The sequence below is a fragment of the Eptatretus burgeri genome, chromosome 15 (assembly GCF_056783735.1).
Source record: "Eptatretus burgeri isolate ZD-2024b chromosome 15, Ebu_testis_v1, whole genome shotgun sequence".
Classification (NCBI taxonomy): domain Eukaryota; kingdom Metazoa; phylum Chordata; class Myxini; order Myxiniformes; family Myxinidae; genus Eptatretus; species Eptatretus burgeri.
In genome coordinates this window covers 11,666,105-11,688,516 of record NC_140975.1, presented here as the reverse complement: position 1 = coordinate 11,688,516, position 22,412 = coordinate 11,666,105, and the positions used below count along the sequence as shown (strand labels likewise).

Below are 22,412 nucleotides of genomic sequence, written 5' to 3'. Positions count from 1 at the left end.
TTCCGTGATATATTTAATCAATTTATTTATTTCAAAGGGACACAGCAGTGACTTCCCTGATATATTTAATCAATTTATTTATTTCAAAGGGACACAGCAGTGACTTCCCCGATATATATTTTATTAATTAATCGATCGGTCGAAGTGCTAGAAAATTTGCTGATCACGAAAAAAAAACGATTTACCAGGTTAATCATGGTAAGTTAACGTTAGTATAAGGGATAACGAGTTCAATAGCTACCGAAGGCAGGTGCAGCGATTTCGATTTGTTGATGGAGTCCATTCTATCCAATATGTTCTTGAAATATTTTTCTCCATTTTATTTGCTCGACCGAGAATCCCTCTTTTTCGAACGGAGCACGCAAATGGAACCCAAGCAAACTTCGGCAAACGTACGTAGTAAGTAGATGAAACCTGGGGCGTCAAAATTTCTTCAACATCAATAAAACATGAAGATTATTTGATAAGTATTTATTTCCCTCTCTGTCAGCACAAGCTTATCGAAACCGGTTTCACAACTTGTATTGCAAGTGACCGACAGAACAAATCTCATAACACTTATGCGAACTACACCGCCATGACCACCACAAAGGATAATGTTCATAAACGCAGGCGCTAACTACACCGCCCAGCCTTTTACTCAGCACAAAGTCGGTTTGATGGTTTCTTGTCGATGTCACAAGGAAATAATAAACAAAGAACAAATAGAAATATAATCACGGTGAGAGCCTATAAAACTGACTTTTAAACGCCACACGTTGCCGTCGTAGCGACGTCGCGTTCACCCTCATTATGACGTCACCTCATTTCCTCGGCGCTCATTGGTTGACCGATGTCGTGTACGTGAGGTGTATTGTGACGTCGCAGCGACCGACTGTCATTCTTCTGATAGATCCGGCTCTGCATTTTTTTCTTTAATTCCTCCTCACTTACTCGAGCTCTGACTCTCTTCGTGTTTGTGTTTTTTGTTATTCATTCGAACCTGTGTAGCGCGTTTCATTTCGCCGATCGTCTTTTTTCCTCATCTACTCATTAATTATTCTTCAATCAGGTTTTTCTTTCTCCACCGATAAATATTTTAATATTAAAGTTACTTCATTTAATTTTTCTACCCTCTTCCACCCTGGTGTTTTCTTTGGTGGTTCAAACAAAAAAAACAACAACAACATTTCGTCCTGTTCTTTCTTCTCCTCACGATGTTCTTACCCTCTTCCTCGTCCTCTTGTTCTTGAGCCTTATGGGCGCCAACCAAAGCAGCCCAGGCCGTTCTCGGGCCTTTTCGACCACTGGAAACGATCTGACCGAAGCTTTGGCTGCGGAGCCGCTCAGTTCTCCGCCAAGGAGCCTCTCGATTGGGAGCGTCACCACTTCCTCGGCCGGAGCATCAGTTGCTGAGGGAGGTCCGACGGGATCCGCTGATCGTCATGGAAATGCCGAAAGTCCCCGGCACACGGGTCGTGGGTCTGGCATGTCCCGCTCGCGGTCACTCACGTTCGCACTGGCGCACAGATGGCCTGGTAAGGCTGACCACTCGATAACACGTGTGCTCTTTGTTTTGGCTCAGTGTCTGTGTTACTTCTCTCGACCGGCGCGTGCCCGTGCCTCGCATCTTGCCCGTCAGCGCGTGCCCGTGCCCCACATCTTGCCCCCCGACGTGTGCCCGTGCTCCGCGTCTTGCCCGTCAGCGTGTGCCCGTGCCCCGCGTCTTGCCCTCCGGTGTGTGCCCGTGCCCCGCATCTTGCCCCCCCGGCGTGTGCCCGTGCCCGTGCCCCGCGTCTTGCCCGTCAGCGCGTGCCCGTGCTCCGCGTCTTGCCCGTCGGCTTGTGCCCGTGCCTCGCATCTTGCCCGTCAGCGCGTGCCCGTGCCCCACATCTTGCCCCCCGGCGTGTGCCCGTGCTCCGCGTCTTGCCCGTCGGCGTGTGCCCGTGCTCCGCGTCTTGCCCGTCGGCGTGTGCCCGTGCTCCGCGTCTTGCCCGTCGGCGTGTGCTCGTGCTCCGCGTCTTGCCCGTCGGCTTGTGCCCGTGCCTCGCATCTTGCCCGTCAGCGCGTGCCCGTGCCCCACATCTTGTCCCCCGGCGTGTGCCCGTGCTCCACGTCTTGTCCCCCGGCGTGTGCCCGTGCCCCACATCTTGCCCACCGGCGTGTGCCCGTGCCCCACATCTTGCCCACCGGCGTGTGCCCGTGCCCCGCGTCTTGCCCGTCAGCGTGTGCCCGTGCCCTGCGTCTTGCCCGTCGGCGTGTGCCCGTGCCCCACATCTTGCCCACCGGCGTGTGCCCGTGCCCCACATCTTGCCCACCGGCGTGTGCCCGTGCCCCGCGTCTTGCCCGTCAGCGCGTGCCCGTGCCCTGCGTCTTGCCCGTCAGCGCGTGCCCGTGCCCCGCGTCTTGCCCGTCAGCGCGTGCCCGTGCCCCGCGCCTTGCCCGTCAGTGCGTGCCCGTGCCCCGCGCCTTGCAATGCGTGCCCACGCCCGCATTTTGCCCACCGGTGCGTGATGTGTCCTTGTGGCACCACGTCGGCACGAGGCACATCTAAAGATGTGTTCTTGAGTCTGTGTGTATTCGTGTCCATGCTCCTTGCTTACATCTGTCCCAGATTTTTTTTTCTTCGAGTTCAAGGCCCTGTCACACCTTGACGATTTAGCCAGCGTATGCCGACGTATGAAAAATTTGTCTAAAACGCTGGCACACGTCGAATACGTTATGGGTAAGTTTTGTATACATTAAGAGCACACTGGCATGCGTCGTAGTACGCCGAGCTCGTCGACAAATTTTAACATGCTTGAAATTTTTCGACGTATGCCAGCGTATGACTCACACGTTCCGCATACGCTGGCCATAAGTTGTAGGCACGTTACGCGATCGTTGACACACGTCGACACACGTTACTTGTAAGTTACTCATAAGTCGAAACACGTCGAGGTAATGTTTCGCGTCAGTGTTCCAGACTCCATGTTTTTTTTTTCTTTTCTTTTCTTTTCTTCGGCATGATAGTGATGTTGACACTTTGATTTCTAGTGCGGTTATAATATAATATAATTAATAGGCTGCCGCTCAACGATTTAAATCATAACCGCATGAGAAATCGAACTGTCAACATCACCGTCATGCCGAAGAAAAGAAAAGAAAAAAAAACATGGAGTATGGAACACTGACGCGAAACATTACCTCGACGTGTTTCGACTTATGAGTAACTTACAAGTAACGTGTGTCAACGATCGCATAACATGCCTACAACTTATGGCCAGCGTATGCGGAACGTGTGCGTCATACGCTGGCATACGTCGAAAAATTTTCAACATGCTGAAAATTTGTCGACGTACTCAGCGTACTACCACGCATGCCAGCGTGCTTCAGCGTGCTCTTAACGTATACAAAACTTACCCATAACGTATTTGGCAAATTTTTCATACGTCGGCATACGCTGGCTAAAACGTCAACGTGTGACAGCGGCTTGACACTTCGATGTCATGTGCGGTTATGATGTGAATCGTCGAGCCGCAGCCTTTTAATAGGCTACGCCACATGATCGTCGGCGATACGCTGCCGCACTTTGCATAAGTTAGAGTGATAGACTATTGTTGGGCATAGGTTGTGAACGCCGACAACACGCTCAGCATTCGTTGATACAAGTTATCTATATGTTATCGAAACGTTCTGTGTACATTACTAATACGTTATGCATACGTCCAACTCGTTATGAATACGTCCAAAACTGGGAAAAAAATATCAATAGTTCAGCTTGCGCCAGCGTTTTAGATACATTTTGATACCTTGCCATACGCTGGCTAAAACGTCAAGGTGTGACAGGGCTTTCAGCGGTGGCTGAAAGATTCTCTGTCTCTGCATCCTGTGACTCAGACTGTTTTTGTCCTCGTCAGATGTTTGTGTTACAGTTTCTTTTTTTTTCTACATTGGGTCTCACATTTTGAAAATTAAAAGAAAAAAAATTCCCCCCCTTTGTGATTTTGAATGTTTCAGAGGAGAGTGGAGTATTTTATTTGTCTGTGTGTACCACTTAAAGATAAATCTATTACCTGCAATGAAGTGTTCAAGATTGTCATCCAAACTCAACTCTCCTCTTCTCTGCACACATGACCAATATAAGTCAACCTTGCGTTCTGCCATTGCCATTACCCACCGTGTCCTCCTCGCTTTGTTCCTTGCAGGTATCAAATGCCCTGTGTGCTCAAAGAGCGTTTCTTCAACCGACATGGAGGAACATCTGATGATGTGTCTTACCAAACCACGTCTCCAATATAATGGTAAGGCTCAACCACATCTTGTTCAACTCGTTAACTCCACCTCCAAACCCACCTTCCAAATTTCCAGTTTTCTCTTCCTGAGAGTTTCCATCTTGTCCACCCCAGGCATCCTTTCCCACGCCTCATTCCTCCCCACACACATTGTTTGTCCAAGTCTCCCTCTATTTTGTCCTTCAACTCCGCTGTACCCCCCCCCCCTCCTCCCACCAACCCTCTCTACTGTTCGTTTTGTTCTGTTGCCTCCTGATCCTTCCAGTGTTCCATCTCTTCCATGAGCCTTGGCTGTGGATATTAAAGAAGTCCTGTACATTCGGCTCCTCTCGAGGACCCTTTTTATTTTTGTTCCTCCTCTTCTTTCAACCATTATTCCCTTTCTGGGTTGGCCTCTTGGATTTTCCTTCTCCGTGTTGCTTTGTCTGCTGCCTCTTTCATCATGCTCCTTTTCCCTTCAAACGACATCCCTCCCTAGCAGTCTGTCTCAACCTGCTGCATTCTCCGTCCACTGGTTTCTCTCATACTGTTCCCATTTGGTCTCTGTCTTCCTCAACACACATCCGAATCAACTCAACACCTTTATTGTCTTCTTTCTTCTCGTATTTTTCTAACCTAACTCATTCTAAATATACTTGTTCCTTTTTCTTTCCCTCAATGACAAACCAGCCATCCACCAGATCATCCTCGATCCCAATTGTCCCAAATATTATTTCTCTTTCTTCCACAAAACCATCATCTCTAATGTAGATATAACAACTGGTTGTACCATTGTCTTGTACACTTTCACCTTCAAATTAAAAAAAAGTCCTTTACCACATCCCACCCTGTATGCATACCACCCCTGACTGAGCACGTTTCCAAGTAAAAATGATTAAAGTCATCTTTCTCATCGCAGCTCTTCTCCGACTTGTGTCTTTTGGTTTTATTGATGCACACGTGTCCTTTTGAAAGCCGTGTCCGTAGATTTCGCTGAACACGTGCTCGGTGTCCATCGACAGGGTGCGTTTGTGTATCGTTGAAAAGAATGCACATTGATCATCGGATGAACAAGATGTTTTCTAAGTTGATCTGATCCTCACCACCTCCCCCCGTACCTCACCCTCACTTTCACCATTCATCACACACTGTGTCCCTCCCAATCCCAGAGGACGTGTTGGAACGTGAGGCAGGAGAATGTGCCATTTGTTTGGATGAATTGCAACAGGGAGACACCATAGCTCGTCTGCCATGCCTTTGCCTCTACCATAAGGGGTGGGTTTCAAACTGATGATGTCTGATGTTTGTCTGCACACTGTTATTTATTTATTTGCACTGTTGTACTGGCTCGCTTGTTGACCGTGTATTATCAGTTTAATAGTTTTCCTCTGTGGAATACATGATGTACATCACAGTGTTCCCAAATTCCTCACTTATATAAGCTGTTTAGTTATGTCACTCTGACATTTGGATCATTGGGTCTAAATATATATATATATATATATATATATATATATATATATATATATATATATATATATATCTTATATTTATTATGTCTGCATGTAGGTTGCACCTGAGTAGTTGCTTGCAGCTTGCAAGCATGCCCCAATGGTGTGTGTGTGTGTGTAACACACACACACACACACACACACACACACACACACACACACACACACACACACACACACACACACACACACACACACACACACACACACACACACACACACACTACTTCAGGACATAAAGGCAGATGCACACAACTCAGAATCGACTTATTGGTCACGTGACATCTGATTACAGCAAACATCTCCACAGCATCTCCAGTTAATGTAAACTCTGTTTTATGGTTACATGGTCCATTTGTCTGCAAGAAGTGGCCTTTGTCTGTCATTTAAAAAAAAATGCATTGCGTCATTTCCGATATTTTTTTCTTTCCCCCACCCCCGCTCCAATTTGCAGCAGACCCAACGCACACACGAGAATAATATTTCCTCGATACCCCTCCCCGACGATGGGAAACGATTGCGATCATACAGGCGTGCACTGGTCACAGTGGGCATAAGTTGGAGACAAACTTGGTTGGCACGATTCCTGAAAGCACATCTTGTAGTCCTGGGGCTGATTCCAAAATTTTGAGTTTTGCTGCACCCCCCTGCCAACATTGGTTTGATGGTTTTTTCATGTTATATCGTCTATAGACATCTGATTTCAAAACATTACCCCTTTCAAAAAGTGTCCAAATGACCCATTGCAAGCCATTACATATAGTGATACGTTTTGGCAAAACCTGACATTTTTTTGCAGTATTGAGTATTGTAGCATTCGTATAGGACAATATTGTTGGCTTCAGGAAGCATTTTGTATTGTGCTGAGGCATTGTAACTTTACTAAACCTGCATGGACGTTTATCGAAACCCTGAAAAACATGTTTATTACTGAATAATACACATATTAACCCTATTTTACATGGGGGGGGGCATATTTGCTTTCTGCCTATACCATCACGACGGTTAGAGGTATGACTTTGAAACTTGGTGACGTTTATCCTATGTCATTTCTAAAAACGTGGGAGCAATTTGTCGAAGGGAGAGGGGGTGGTTCTTACTCCAAAACTTACCTACTAAAAACACGGAATTTCGCCAAAATTAATTATTCTGGACGTCAGAATTAGCTCATTGTTGAGGCAAAAATTAAAATGAGTTCATTTTTATAAAATAAGCATGTGGCAGTAGCAACTGGCCAAGTTTCAGGTTTCTAGCACGTTCCCATGTTATTTCAGACCCCGTGTAAAATAAGGTTAAAAGACCTATAGACTAAGCAAAATCTTACTTACCTGATAAGAAAAACTGGATTCATATGAATTGTTCAATGTACTATTCGTCATCTGACTCATCGTCAGATTCCAGTAGATCAACGATAGTTTATTTGGAATTCCCGCACTGGTCAGGCTTGCATCTGCATGCTCTGGTGCAACTTAGTTGATTCTGTCTACAGGAGCACCTCCGGTCAGCACAACGCAGACACCGGCAGCTAACACATTCCATGACAGACGTCGGGGCAGGAGAAACATCTAACCATTTGATGGTGATCTCATTCCCGGCTACATCCCAGCCATGACCATGTGGAGTGGGTACATGTGGGCAGTTCTCGAGACATCTTCTCCAAATGGCAGCCTGGTAATTGGCATGACGTAGGTGGAACTCGGCTGCATTTTGACAGGGCGGAAGTCTGCATGGGTCTGTGGTATATATGCGCCAAACATCTCATGCCTCAGTTCGTTGACTCCACTGTGCTGCTTCTTCCCATACAGGGCGCAGATGGCCTCTTCTCCTCTGGCGAGTTCTGCTACTGACAGACTGAAGGACTGCCCAATGCTGTTCATAGTGGCTCTAAATTCATTTTCGATCTTTAGAAGTTTGAATCCTGACAGCTTTCCGCGCCCAGTGAAGGCACTGGTCGAGTCACAGCCACTGAAGGCATGGAAACCTGGGAGAGCAGAGCAGATATCGCGTCCTAGGGTATGTGCCATAGCTGTAAGATCAAGGTAGCGGGTCCGCTGTTGTGTGCCGGTGCGAAAGATGAGCTGCGAGCTAATACGATGGCAGACTGAAAGGGCAATGACTGCAACATCACTGTCTGGGGACTTGATGATCACAGCAGGAGCACCGTGATCAGCTGCATGGGCTGCGTGAAGCAAAAGCCTGGTGTCTGCCTCTTCGTGTGTGCATCTCAGTTCAGCCACTTCTGCCTTCAGGACTTCTGTTAGTTGGTCATTGGCCTTCAACCTGAAGCACCTCTCTCCAACTGTCACGAACAGTGCTTGTTGGCCCAGCTGCGCAGCATACTCTGGCTTGGACCACTCATTCAGGAGGAATTCTGTCAGGGCACATTTGAAGGATCCACTCATCAGAGACTTGTTCAGCTGCTGGTCAATCTTCTGTGTTCCTGTTCAGATCTTGGTTTCGAGGCTCTCCATACCAGCATCGCTTCTCAGGTTGCGCTCCGCGATCTTAATGGATATATCAGGGTATGTGTCAATTACCCAGTCTTTGCGCGCACCAGCTGGATAACCAGATGTGATGGTGTTGAAGAGTGAAGAGGCCAGTTGTGAGTATGTCATGTTTGGTGCCGTTTTTGCTGAATGGATGATGGCCATTGCGTCAAGCACCCAGGTAGCATCCAGGGGGATACTTGTCAGCGGTTGCACATTGTCTTCTAGTGCTCTGAGCAATTTAGCCTTGACTGTCTTCACTGGACTTCCTACTGGCGTGGCGATTGAGAGTGGGACGGTCCAAGTGGGTAACTCAGAAGCTTCTCCATAGATAGTTCACGGCTTTGACCAATCACAAGGAGACGGCCAAACATGTCTCTTGTTGACTTCAGGACGCTGGCGTGCGATGTGTCATGCCCCAGTCTCTTCTTCATGGATGCGAACGTCTTCAGCTGCAGTTGTGGGAGAGTAGCGTAGAAGTCTTTGGTTCCATCTTTCCCTAATCTGTCTGCTGCAAATGTCCTCAGTGATCCTACGCCTCTTTGATGAGCATCCAAAAGGTCTCGCTTTACATCTTCGGTTGCCACGTGTCCAGAAGCCAAATGGCACAGCTGCTCGTCAGATTGGAAAGGGTTTATCCAGTTCTCAATACATGCCGTGATACTCTTCACGGAATGCAATTCACACTGAATAAGCACCAGACACTATTTGCAACAGTCAACATCAAGAAATATACTCGAATGCGAATTTCTATAATAGTTTATGATGTTAGTGACAAAACATCGTATTTTGTCATAATTTTAACAAAATTGATAATTTTCGCACAATTTTTTTTTTACCATTTTCACACTTTTTTATCATTTTCACACAATCTTTACATTATTTTCGCACAATTTCTAGCGAAAATATCTCCTAAAACAAAATCAAACACCTGGATTTGTATTTAATGTGTCTATGTGTACTCTGAGCAAACCTAATTGCAATGTAATATGCCCACCCATCCCTAGCACAAAAAACCTATTTTAGCGGTAAAGCGGTATACCTGGTATCAAAAATGCCCCCAAAAACTTCAAATGGACACTTTTTAGAAGGGGTAATGTTTTAAAATCATCACCTTATAGATCAATAAACAAGAAAAACACATAAAACCTATGTTGGCAGGGGGGTGCAGTAAACTTTCATTTTAGACCCCTTCTGAGAATCAGCCCCAGGACTATTGGGTGTTTTTGAACCTCTGATTTGTCTTCGGAATTTTTCAGGATGTTGATGGACCTTGCTATTTAAATAAATAAAAAAGAAATGTAGAACGCATGGGGTCATTCTTCCATTTCAGTTGCAAGTTGGTTTCTCACAAAATTGAAAACCCTTCATTCAAGTACCTAAGGTCATTTAGCAAATTGTCCCCTCTTCTTTTTTCCTCGAACATCTTCACCTCACTAAACAAATTAAGAAAACCATTGGAATTGGGTGGATTGGTGGAAGTCTTGGTTGGTCCTCGGATGTCTGAGGAGTTCAGCGTGAGCATCGGTTTGAGGGAGGGAAGCGCTCTCAGCTCAGTCATGTTTATCATGATTATGGAGCTGGTAAGCAGGAAGGTGAGCTTGAGGGATAGTTTGGGGAGGATGCTGCATTCGGATGATGTGGCTGTTGTGGTGGAGAGTGGGTGGGAGATGCAGGAGGTACTTATGTTGTGAAAGGAGGCATTTGGGAAGCATGGGATAAATATGAGGATGGAGAAGACTGAGGTGATGTGGGTCAAGCAGCAGATAAAATAAATGAGTATCAGGTTAAAGGGCAAGGAGACCAGGCAGGGAAATAGGTTTGAGTATTTGGGAGGAACAGTGACCGGGGATGTTAAGTCCGAGGCAGAGATACGGAGGTGGATTCAGGTGGGTGCTAATGCGTGGAGGGTGGAGGAGGGAGTAATGTCAGACAGAAATATATCAAGAAAATTGAAAGGTAAGGTTCTGATGTGTGTCACGCTGGCCTACCTTTACGGCCTGGAGATGGTGTGTTGATTTTATTTTTCTTAAAATCTAAGCAATGTTTTCATCCATATTTCCTTAGAAATAATTGTCACATGAACACAAAGTCCCTAGGTTCAGATAATATTTATCCCCCGCCAACTTCGTGGGTTATGGCCGTCCGTACGTCCGTCACATTTCGTTTCCGGAGCTTAACTACAAATCCCCTCAAGATAGTGTTACGGCTGTAGGAATTCGCAATACACCATAAAGGGTCCTCAGGTGAGAGATATCGGTAAGTTAATGTGTAGTTAGCCCAAAGCCATTATTTAGAGGGAATATATGTGATCCATTCGGGCTGCGATTCTTCAGTTAGCCGTTTTTCTTTTGCTGTCGTTATTTTGGTGCAAGAACAACAACGAACATCGCCACAACCAACATCTCAATGATCACGCCATTCACTACACGACGCCAACAATCATGCCATTCACACCACGACGCCACCTTCCACAACTACACTACCACCATCTTCGCCACTCGCCATTCAACGAGCACTGTGCGGTCACGATCTCCGCGGGACGGATGAAACGAGCAGAGTGGCAGCAGCAACAAGGGTGCGAAGGGGCATCTCCCGCCCAAAACTCCCGCTTAAATATCTCCCGACAAGATCTCCCGCCCAAAACGCCCGCGCAAATATCTCCCACCCGACTCTTCCTTCCCTCGTCGTACGGTGCGTGGAGAAGAAAACCAACAACGCCTGTGGGGTTTTCCCGCCATTTTCCCCGCGCTTGGTGAGAAAGGGGGAGGGGGTGGCGCGTCCTCTCCCGATTGGCGGATGCGCGGTGTGATGCGGCCGGGGGAGAGGAACGCCCCCTTTCGAGGCATTTTCCTGAAGCATCTCGAAGGAAGGAGGAGCCAAGAACGGGGCGGGGCACGGGGCGGAGCGAAGGGCGGAGCCCAGCCCTACAAAAGGCGTGGGCGTGGAGAGTCCCGGTTCCTTTGTCCCTGAATGAGAATTGTGGAGAGTTGTTGGAGAGTCCATGCTTCTGGTTCGTTCATTCGGAGGAAGAGGTTGAGGTTCTGTTCGTTCGTTCGGGTCTGGTCGTGGTCGGGTGGAGGTTGTCGAATTGGCGCAGGTGGTTGAATTGCCACGGGTGGTCGAACCTGGTCCCTGGTGATTGTTCCTGGTCGTCGGGTCGATCGGAGCCGGTGCAGTCCCGAGACCCCGCTTGTGGGACGGAGCGCCTGCCATTCCCCCCCCCCTCCCGTCCGCACCGAGATAGCGGCGAAAACCTGGCCCATTCCCCCAAAAACCCCGTCCGAGCTGTCGGGCGGACGACACGTGCAGGCGCGAGGCACGAGCCCAGTGGACCACGCCGGAGGGACTCGGAGTTGCGGTTGCCAAGGGCTGGACGACGCGCTCAGGGAAGTCGCGACTTCCTTTTTTTTGGGGGTTTAGTGTAAATGGCTGTGGGTGGCGCCAGGCTTGAGAAGTAGAACTGTTTTAAGTGTTGCCGTGTGAATTGCCTTATTCGGTTGTAGATCTGCATTGGTTCTTTGCTTGTGTTTCTTTACGGTGATTGTAAATACGTGTATTGCTTTTATTGTATCCCTGTGACTGTAATATACGTGCCTTCCGTGCTTCCGTATTAAATGTGCTTGTCCGATTGTTCCCTGTTTTGCTTCGTCTTTTCCTTTTATTGAAATCTCCATCTTGCATCACGTAAGGGATTGGTAGTGGGTTTAAAACGCCCGGTAAATAATCTGAACCGTCAAGGTCGACGATAACTCCGCTTGGTTATTCCTGTAGCACGGAACAAGCCGCTTAAGCGGTTCGTGTCTGGAGTCGACCTGTGGCGTGGTACAACTCCTCGGTACGTTATCCGCGCGGGTACTTAGGTAAATCGACCATTTGGCGATCGGACCCTATTTCGCGCGGGTAGAATGCAGACTGAGTTGTGGTGAGGTTAAACCCCCACCCGTGACTTGCTCCCGGCGTTGTTCCGAGAGGGTCACGACTGAATTTCACATTCGGTGGGCGAAGCGGCCGCTATTGGTTACACACGGTCGTTCGCACGCTGGCGGGGCGCGAATTCACAACAATATATTTACGAAATTTGGTACACATATCAAGCAAGTGGTGACTGGTGCCTTTTGATATTTGGAGATTTCCCCCAAAAAAATTTCTGTCACTTTCCATGGAAACAAGTTGGGTATTAAATAATAATTGATTGAGGTTAACCTTTGTTTCCAGAGCATAGTTGCAAAACTATTAACTATTTCTTTATGAAATTTGGTACACATATCAAGAATAAATTGAACTGGTGCCTTTTGCTACTTGTCCTCATTTACTATGGCGAGGGATATCGAAGACTTTGTCTTCAACGGATGCGAGTTATTATTGGTGTGTTTTTATTATTACTCAATTTGAAATAATGGTACTTGTTATCTTGGCATGTGGTGATGATTTTTATTTTCTCTCCCATTTCTCAATCCCATTCCCACTTCAACTTTTTTCCTCAGCTGTATCGATAAGTGGTTTGAGGTCAGCCGGTCATGTCCAGAGCATCCAAATGACTGAAGCAGGACCCATCTCCTGGTGGGTACATCTGCTTCTTCATGCCACGATAATACGTTTGCGATGTTAGACATGACAGTATAGTGTATGCAGTTTTGTCATAAAAATAACTTTTGTGTGAAATGTTTATTGGTTCACGGGCGCCAGCTGTGACCACTATTTTCGTTGTGTCTGTGTGTCTGTCTGTTTGTGACTCTCTCCAGAGCATAGCTCCATGACGTTTGATGCGATCTTGATGAAACTTGGACACAAGCTAGATATCATGGTCAAGTTGTGTCTTTTTGTATGAGGGGTGTCCCACGCCCCTTGTGGGTGGAGCCACGCCAACTTGAACTTTTAATTTATTTTTATTTTATTTCTCGATTTTCTTCTCGCAATTTCATTTCCTAGAAACTGCGTAATGTCCATAAGTACAACATATAAAAAAATCCAATTTGATTTGGTCAATTTTGACGGAAGAGATAGGTTTTTACGGTAGGGCTTCCTCAAAAGCTTCCACTAACTCAATTGTACCTATCGTGGCATTGTTCAATAATGACCGCAAACCATCGTCGCCTCCCAGCTAGTTAAGAGCAAATTATCACTTGATTCTGTATTAAGACATTGTTATGGATCCGGGGTTCGAGTTCCTCCCGAATACCCGGTCCTGAGGCCACCAAGCATGCATAACTCCTCGTGCCGGAGGGTTGTTAAGCAATCACGAGCGCCGATTGGTACTGCCTATCCGGCAGGGTTACACTACTTCACGTGATACCTTACGTGTGGACGGCTGCACCAAGGGGGGTCTCGGATCCTTGATGCGTACTCCAATTAACTCAACGAATCAGGTACAGCCGAGCGGAGCTGCGAGTATGCACTGGCTTACAAGAGCAATTTATGTGGAGCAGAACTTTCCGGCTAAACTGCGTACAGATTTTGCTGAACCAATAGGAAAAAGACTCGACGAGCTGGGTACATTTATAACAAGCAGGTTTATTTATAATTAAGGTGAGGAAAGGGCATGTGGCACAACAATCAAAGGTTTTATTCCAAAAGCAATAAGTACAGCAGAGGAATGCAAGAATTGATGAGGTGCAGCAAAAGAAATGCAAGTTATTTACAAGACAAATACACAGAGGAGAGTTATTCTGACACAACTTCTGCAGGCTTATCTTGTGCTAAGACAAGTGCCAATAGAAACATACCCTGATGAAAGTTAGAGAGCAAAGAGAGATGAGGAAACGTTTGAGATGTTGGCGATCTCTTTTTGTACCTGGCGTGGTCAACGGGTCCACGCTTCCCAGTCGCTTACGAAGGGGAGGAGGGAGGAAAACTGTAGGTGTCTAACGTGTGTGATTGGAGGGGGTGCGATGAAGTGTGTAGTGATTGGCAGATGAGGTGTAAAGACATAGGTCGGGGGTGAGAGTGGGGAGGGAGTTTGGAAACGATCAAAAGAACGTGTGAGAGGATAGACTACTGTGAGTGTAAAGAAATCTGTTCGTGGAATTGTTTATGGGCTAAGGCGGTGCTCAGTCTGGTGTCTGGCTTTCTTGCTTATCCAGGGCTCCGCTCTGTGAACTCCAAGAACAAAGGGTGGGCCAGATCAGAGAGAAGAGCGGGTGAGCCTGGCAAGAGAAGAGGGCAGGCCAGATCAGAGAGAAGAGTGGGTGAGCCAGACAGGAGAAGGGCGGGCAAGAGAAGAGGACGGGCCAGATCAGAGCTCTTTTATAATTTTCCAGTGGGGGGCGGCACTTGAGAGCAGAACAAGCAGAGTGATGGGTGTTTCCCTGTGCAATTTTTGGCACGTGGACTCGAACCACCATGTTGGCCCCGCCCCATGGAGGATTCCACACTGGAAGTGGCCTCATTTGCTCTGCGCTTTGCCACGTGAAGGAGCTCCAAGGATGACATGGGGCGAGGTACTTGATCGCACGCCCCGACCACGAGCACGCCTCGTCTTTGCTGATCCCACAAGGTGGTGGTGGTGGTCGTTCATGACTGTCGTTGAGTGATGGCAGTGGTGATGTAGCATAGTGGTTATAATGCGGAAAGTTCGTGATTGAGGCGGTTGTGGTCGAGATTGTGGTGTCAATGGTGAGTGTAGACGAGCTTGGGTTGTAGTCCGATGATGGGATTTTTAGGAAGGCGTTGTGCTGGTTGGAGAAATGCTGTGGCGTTGTGGTCAGAGTATGGAGAAGGTCTGAGGTGAGCGTCTGTTTGATAATGGCGTGAAGTTTGAATGAGATAGGGTACACGTATGCAAATGAAGCTGCCTGTTGCTATGGTCTGCATGCTTGCGTGAAGGGAAGGTCGTGTGTGAACTGAATTAAAACAAAGGATCAAGAATGGGAATAAAGACCTGCCTAAAAGCCCTCTCAACGCATTTTGGCCCATAAACCTACTAGACATGATGGAAGGGCTATCCAAAACGAGTACGAATGAAATAACTGTTTCGGGACCGCTATATGTTGTCTGCTAATACCTGGGGGGGAGTGCTGGCTTCACAGAACTACAACACTATTATTTCCTGTGTTTTGTATTTTATGGCGATGCCTCGCTTCACACGGGAGGCAAAGGTTTTATAGGCCTGAACTGTGTCCTGAACCAGATCGTCCGGGCAACCGACTGAAGTACAATTCAATGACTGGGAGATTGCAGGTACAGGAGGGCAGAATGCAGTCATTGCTTCTGTGTTTCCTTCTTGTCTTGCTTCTTGTTGTTGCAGAGTTTCTGCTGCTCTGGATTTTTGTTATTCCTTGTTTTTTGTTTTTGTGTATTTCTATCTTCCCGTCCTGCCTTTCTTCTTCTTGTCGCTTTCTTCTTCTATCTGCCTTTCCTTCTTCCTTTCTTCTTTGTTGTTTTCTTCCTTCTGTGTTTCTCTTTCTGCCTTTCTTCTCTTTCCTCTTTCTGCCTTCTTCTCCATCACTGAGGATTTCACATCACATTCTATCACAGTGTTTGACTTTTTTATATCCTTGTTGAGCTTCAGGATAGACAATGTTGCATGTTTTTCCATGTGAGCCAAGATGAAAAGGCTTTTGCCATTGCCAACTCTGGAACAACCAACATAGAGTTGGCCATGAGAAAAGCACGGGCTTTGCAGGTTGAGGCCAACAACTTTGAGCGATCGTCCTTGTGCCTTGTTGATGCTCATGGCAAAACTGAGGCAGATAAGGAACTGGAGCCTTCTAAATTGAAATGGCAAGTCAGAGGGTATGATTGGAATGTGTGGAATGAAGACATCCTGTCCTGCTGCATGACCAGTCATGAGTGTGGCTTCAATGACATGTGGCACAAGCTTCTTGACAGCCAAACGTGTTCCATTGCAGAGTGTTGGTGGGCCCAGATTCCTGAGAAGCATGATAGGTGAACCAATCTTGAGCTCCAGATTGTGAGCTGTGGGGTAGTGGACTGCTTAATTTGTGTCTGGTACAGTGTCAACCAACTTTTACATTTGCATAGTGCCAGGTAACTGCCAATCCGGCAGGGTTATCTGCAATGCCATCGCAGGCAAATGGCCTCTGAACACTGCTCAAGTCAGATTGATACGGTGCGAATATTGTGGAGTGCTCGCTAAGTGGCTTAAGCACTCCAACGAAACGCTTGATGAGGAATGGTTCATTTGGCACTTGATTATCAATCGCCAAACCGCTATATTAAACACACACCTCCCAGAAACCCAAAATATCAAATATGTCCGAATTAGACAAATGAACACTTTATTTATTTATTTATTTTTAGCATCGGAGCTGCTGCTAACTTCAATTCTAGAGCTTAAATTTTGAAATTTGGCTTGTTTTAAGAGGTTCTCGAGGTTATGGCATGTGCAGAAATGAAATAAAACGATGAATGCTGGTCTCTCCAGGTGTTTATAAGCATTGCAATGTACCCAGTGATTCATAGCTATGATGAACAGGCATTCGATAATATATATATATATATATATATATATATATATATATATATATATATATATATATATATATATATATATATATATATGAGGAAAGTGGAAAAAAGAAAAAAAACTCTTGTTAAGAATCATTGTGGCCTGTTCCAAGTCGGACCAAGCTAAAAAAACATGTCAGCTTCAGACCCCAGTGAGGTAACCCAGGATATTCCTTAAAACCCCAGAGAGTGAGGTGGCCGAGGATGCGCCTGATTAAATAAGGCCGTCAATTATCTTCAAAAGGGGTGTTTTAATTCACCCAAACACCCAATTTTCACTTGTGCACTTCCTTGGAGTTCTCTTAGGCATGCAAAGTTTCAGGCTGCTATGTTTCATGGTTTTGGAGTTTTGGAGGAGACGCACACAAACACACACAGATGCACACACTGACATTTATTCGTATAAATTTACTTTTCAAAGTGGAAGAATAGGGTCATCATCATATGGCAGATGAGGATCAAGATGATATTTACATCCTGCTTACCAAAGAAGTTATGAATGAGAACGTTACCAAAGATCTCATCGATCCCATTGACATTGGACAGTAGATGTTTGAGGGATTTGCCACAGAATGTTAAACAGAGAGAAACCTTTTTGTGGTGGACAAAACTAACAAAAGGAAGCTCGGAACATTCAAAAGTGCAAATGCAACAATAAAGTAAGAGCGGGAGACAAGCTGGTTGACATCAAAGAAGAGCTAGAAAGCATCTGAAAATGGAAAGCCTGTCCACGTCCGCTTGCCTGTCCGCACTTGAGGAAAATGACAGTTAAAAAATAAAATTGTACATTTTAATCATTTGTGTTCTCCACAATCTCATAATAAAGGCTTGTTGAAGATTTGATGACAAAAGCTCAAGTGGTAAAAATGTCATGCCATGGCCTGGACATACAGACTGAATCTCAATGATAAACAAGGATATCGATTAGAACAAATCTGGCTGGTCTCCCACTTCACTGATGACGTCATCCTTACAATCCTTTATTCTCCATTGGGAGGAGAATGAGATGTGCCAAATTTCCAATTTTTCCTATCAGCAGTTTCAGAGATATAATGTTTTGATTGTTTTTCCATTTAATCCAAGATGACTGCCATGCCATGTGACCTATGACATCACAGTTGTCATTAAAATATTCTTCTTGGGGGGGGGGGGTGTGGGGAAGGAGTCACTCCTATCCTGAAAATTTTGTCAATCGGCCAAGTGGTTGCTGATTTTAAATAAATAAATAAATGGGTCAAATTATAATAATAATAATTACTAATGAAATTGATTTAACAAAACTATTAATTCGTTTTTTCTATGTTCTCATTAAGCTTTGTTGACCATTTGATGACAAAAGCTCAAATGGTAAAGTTACGGCCCAAACAGACACACACACATCGACGCACAGAAGTGATTGCAAAACCCCATCTTCCGCTGTGGAAGGGATGGGCTAATGAGGACGATTGCAGAGGTTCGTCATTTCAAGAAGCCGGCCAGAGCTTGATCTGAAGGAATGCATCTGAACTTGTGAAATTGGCATAATTCCATGATCCATATTTGTATCCGATGGATCACTCTTCGCTTATGACAATGCTCCAAACCACCATCATCTTGAGCTACTGGCTCGCAATGTACAACAGGAGGTACAAGATCAAACCACTAAACGAGTCATGACTGATGTATCTGAGTCAAAATTTGCTAATGCGTTACATTGCTAATGCATGGAACTTGGTACGTTATAATTTTGCCTCTTTTTTTTTTTGGATACCTTTGCCCAGTGTAGAATAGTCTATTCCCACTTCGTAGTTACATATCGTAGGACACGTCCGTAATAAAGTGCGCGGCATCGAAATTCATCGTTTGTCTGATTTTACATATCTTGTTCCGAAAAACGTTGATTCCGATGCACCAGTTTTGTGACGTCCGCGTAGAACTAATTTGCATACCCCTAGTAGCCGTACTCGCAATTGTCTATTGGAATATTAATCGCCTTTCCCCCAGAGAATATGTTCAGAATCCTTTGTTCTGCAACACGTTTCGCCGGAAAGATCGACGAATTGCTCGTACGGAGCGATGTTTCCTCAGTTCACGTGCGTAATATGTGTCCGTCAAAGTTTCACGGGGGAGCATAAATGATGATAAGCTTTACTATTTAGCTGCATTGCAATAAAGATATCAATTATATGTAATACATCGTAATTGTAGTATACCGATCTGCATGAATCGCCTCTATTGATGGCCGATCGTGCAAAACAACTCCCAACGAAACTTATGATGCAGGTCTGTCAATTTCTTACGCATGTGAAAGTGGTCTGCGGGTCACGTGAACGAGGTACAACAGAAGTGATGATGCTATAGACGTGTGCGTAGTGGCACTGCACAAACAACACGTCATTGTTTTCCGATGAAGAAGCCCGTAATGGCCGTGATATCTCTGCTATTATGTGAAAAACGGCATTTTATCCCCTCATATTTCGGTCAAACCCGACGCACGTTAACCCCACTTTTTTGGCAAAAATTCTATATTTTCTTCGTTTTCCAGTGACTGGAAGTATTTATAATGAGTGAAACCCAAAAATGTGGTAACAAATGATTCCAGAAGTGACGAATTGAGTGGAATTATTTGAATATGATTTTTCGGACCGGCTGTCACGCTTTTGTAACGCATTCGCGAATTTCGACTCATCTGACAACCAAATGATGGATGTACCATCGCAGATTTCAACTTTTTACACCTGAGTATTTCCTTTTATCATGTCACTTAAAATGCACATTTTACACAAGTTGGTGGGCAAAACATGATGGGATACTTCCTCAATAAGGCCATCCCAGCGCTTCTTTGTTTTGCTATAGAGTATAGACTGTACGTTTAGTAAACGGAGACCTGAAGCAATCCACGACAAGCTCTTGGAAACCATTTGCCAGGATCTGCTTGCACGTATATAAGGCAACGAGCATTCTTGAAGAACTCGCCCACACCAACACTGGAGGGGGCATGTGAAAGAGGATGTTTGATTTGATGAAAGCAAACATCTTTTATTCATCCTCTGTCATGTCATGAGGATATTAATGATGATGTTATTCCTCAAGACTAGAAATATGAGAAAAAATAAAAGATAGCCTTTTTACTAAATTCTATTTTCTTTTCTCTCCGCAGCATCAGCAGCCTTTCCGAAATGGATGAGCGAACATGAGGGTGCTGGGACTTCTTGAATGAAAGGCATGGAGCATTGGTTAGTAATGCTGGACTGTTTCTCCAACTTTTTGAGATGTCCAGAGACTGGAAGGTGTGGCCTGCGTGGCTTATCGTGAATTCCAGGACCATTATGTGGTGGTGATTTTTACAGTTGTCGCTCAACATCCTCTTCCCCATTGCACTCTTTTACTTTGAGGATGTTTAACCGAGCAGGTTGATAAAACAGGGTTATTCCGATTAGTTTATTATTGACACAAGTTTGTTGAATATAATGAACAGTTGAGGAAAGCATATGCTGAGTTTGGCGTCCATTTGTGTCAATGGAACGTCTGTTATGGTGCCTCGTAGTAGACCTAAAAGAGAGCACATTTGCCATGGAGCAACCCCCCCCCCACTCCACCCCCATTCCTCCTGGGAACTGGGAAGAGCATAGTGGGTTTTCAAACTGGCAGGGTGGTGCAAACCAGGAAGCATGAGTGCCACAAGCTCATAGCTCGGTTTATTCCTGCAAACCAAATCCTTGCTTTGATTGGTAAGGAGCCGTGATTTTTCTTCTCCGAACACATCTCCGTTCTGCACCTGGAAATGTACCGGCCAATCAGGTAATTTCACAGGAGTGCTAAAACCAGTATCGATGCAGTCCTCGTCTTTTACGGGGCCCGAATAATCTATCGCACCGATTGATTTTTTTGTAATATAGCCTCGATTACGAGTCTTCGGCAGGTTTTACTGCTTTTGAGAGCTGTGAGCTGCACTTTGAACCTTTTCATTGTTTTCTGCGGAGTGAACCATCTTTCCCTGGATATGCGTGCAGAAATAAATAAATAAGCAAACAAATAAAAATTTTAAAAAACGAACAAACACTGGATAATCATGCATTTTATATTCTACATTGCGATGGTTATTTTGCTTTTCCCCAAACCGGCGTTGCCCATTTGGCTTCACAACACGGAGCCGGAACGACTCGTCGCCAGCGGAAGGTCCGCGTTTGCTGAGCATTTCTTGGGGGTCCTCGATCCGCTTCTTTGCAATGCGAGTTGTACTTTAGAGGCGTGTATATTGAATCCATCGATTCATTTTTCTAATCCCTCCCCTCCCCCCCCTCGGCACGTACCGCTGTGGAGTCTCACCGACTCAGACCAAAACGTTCAGCTTGTTCTTTTTTGTGGTGGTGGTGGTGGTGGTCGCATTGTTCTGCTCGCTTTCATCCATATGACCTTCCTGGTCGTGTTTTGAATCTTGTTCCAAGGTTAGCTGCAGGAACAGCTGACCTCTGCTTTGATCACCAATTTTTCAGGTTAACCCTTTTACCACCTTTGTTTGCAATTGTGCACATGCTACAGTTGTGCAGGTAATTTCTTTTTGTATCGATTGTTGTATATTTTGCTTGAGACGTCACTTTATTCTTGTACAGACATGAAAATATGCGAGAGGAGGAAGGGGGGAAAATCTTGTTTTTATGTTTTATTTGAATGTAAACCTTGGAATTTTCATCTGGCGTCACACAGAAGGTGGGTCGCTTTTTTTTATTTTTTTTATTTTTTTTTTGCGTTTTGATGATTAGTTGGGTTGTGCCAGAAGCTCCAGATGCGGATGGATCACCTCATCCATGGTGCTAGTTGCGAATGGACGCGTTTTGGGTTTTTGAGATGGAAACCTGGGTTTCTCTTCGGCCAAGTCGGGCCTGTGGAATATTGATTGCTGCACTCTTGTAACTTGAAATTGAGTTGTTGTGCTGCTTCTACGAGTGCTTGGGCTTGGGATCAGAGCCATTATCCCAATGTATTCCGTACATGCGGGTTGTTTTTTTTAATTATCATTATTTTTTTTCCTCCTCGGTGCCATTTCCGAATCTCACACGCTGGTGGCAAATGTAGTCGTGAAAAAGTGGAATGTTGTGTGTTGCAGAAGATGAAATGTGTTTGCTTGGTACCAAATTAATGAGCCTCTGGTTTGAAATTGATCTCTGGGGGGGGGACATGTTCTCTGTTGATCTCCACCAGCCCTACCACCACCCTTTTCAAACCCCACAAAAACAAAATGCTGAGGTTTATATTACTTTGCAACTTTTGTCTTATTGGATGCAGTTATCTTGCTGTATACATAAGAATGGTCAGTATGTTGGTTTGTTGCAAGTTTTCCTCCTGTAGCCTTCCTGGTTAACATGGAATCCGCGTCGTACTGCGATGCTATCTACCCCTTCCCAACCACCCCTTCCACACAATATATTGGCCATGCAGAAGCGCCGTCGCTCTGTTGTGAGTTCGAAGTGTTTTACAATCCACTGTTCAATCGTCGTATTGCCAATGGTGTGATCGTAAGTGATGTTCAATTGTTTTTGAATCTGAGCCTCATAATCTCTGATGGCAGAATTAAATGTGTACAAAAAAAAAAGAAAAACAAAAGAAATTTTATCGTTTACTTACAATTGTGTCATTTTGGGTTTTCAATCATATTCTATAGAATTCAAAAATTGTGTTTGTCTTTTATGCACTCCTGAACCATTGGAGTTAAAGTTAAATAAGTTAAACATTGC

The 22,412-nt window shown here is 45.3% G+C and overlaps 1 protein-coding gene across 3 annotated transcripts; it reads left to right on the top strand.

Annotated features, from left to right (window-relative positions):
* Nucleotides 1–832: 832 nt before the first annotated feature.
* On the top strand, nucleotides 833–22,285 carry LOC147011513 (E3 ubiquitin-protein ligase znrf2-like). 3 transcript variants are annotated; one of them, XM_085857514.1, is made up of 5 exons: nucleotides 839–1,517; nucleotides 4,167–4,262; nucleotides 5,402–5,507; nucleotides 12,717–12,792; nucleotides 19,838–22,285. In XM_085857514.1, the coding sequence occupies exons 1-4, from the start codon at nucleotides 1,238–1,240 to the stop codon at nucleotides 12,772–12,774; spliced, it is 540 nt and encodes a 179-aa protein (XP_085713640.1). In that variant the 5' UTR covers nucleotides 839–1,237; the 3' UTR covers nucleotides 12,775–12,792; nucleotides 19,838–22,285. The 3 variants fall into 3 exon arrangements, with proteins under 3 accessions (XP_085713641.1, XP_085713639.1, XP_085713640.1); XM_085857515.1 differs by lacking the exon at nucleotides 5,402–5,507 and having other exon boundaries at nucleotides 833–1,517; XM_085857513.1 differs by lacking the exons at nucleotides 12,717–12,792; nucleotides 19,838–22,285 and adding an exon at nucleotides 6,198–12,710 and having other exon boundaries at nucleotides 834–1,517.
* Nucleotides 22,286–22,412: the final 127 nt, after the last annotated feature.

Excerpts from the sequence above, each read along its gene's own strand:
- LOC147011513 (XM_085857513.1), top strand. The coding sequence starts at position 1,238 with ATGGGCGCCAACCAAAGCAGCCCAGGCCGTTCTCGGGCCTTTTCGACC. Across the intron at positions 1,518-4,166 it reads ACTGGCGCACAGATGGCCTG|GTATCAAATGCCCTGTGTGC; the intron begins GTAAGGCTGACC and ends TGTTCCTTGCAG. Across the intron at positions 5,508-6,197 it reads CTTTGCCTCTACCATAAGGG|CAGACCCAACGCACACACGA; the intron begins GTGGGTTTCAAA and ends TCCAATTTGCAG.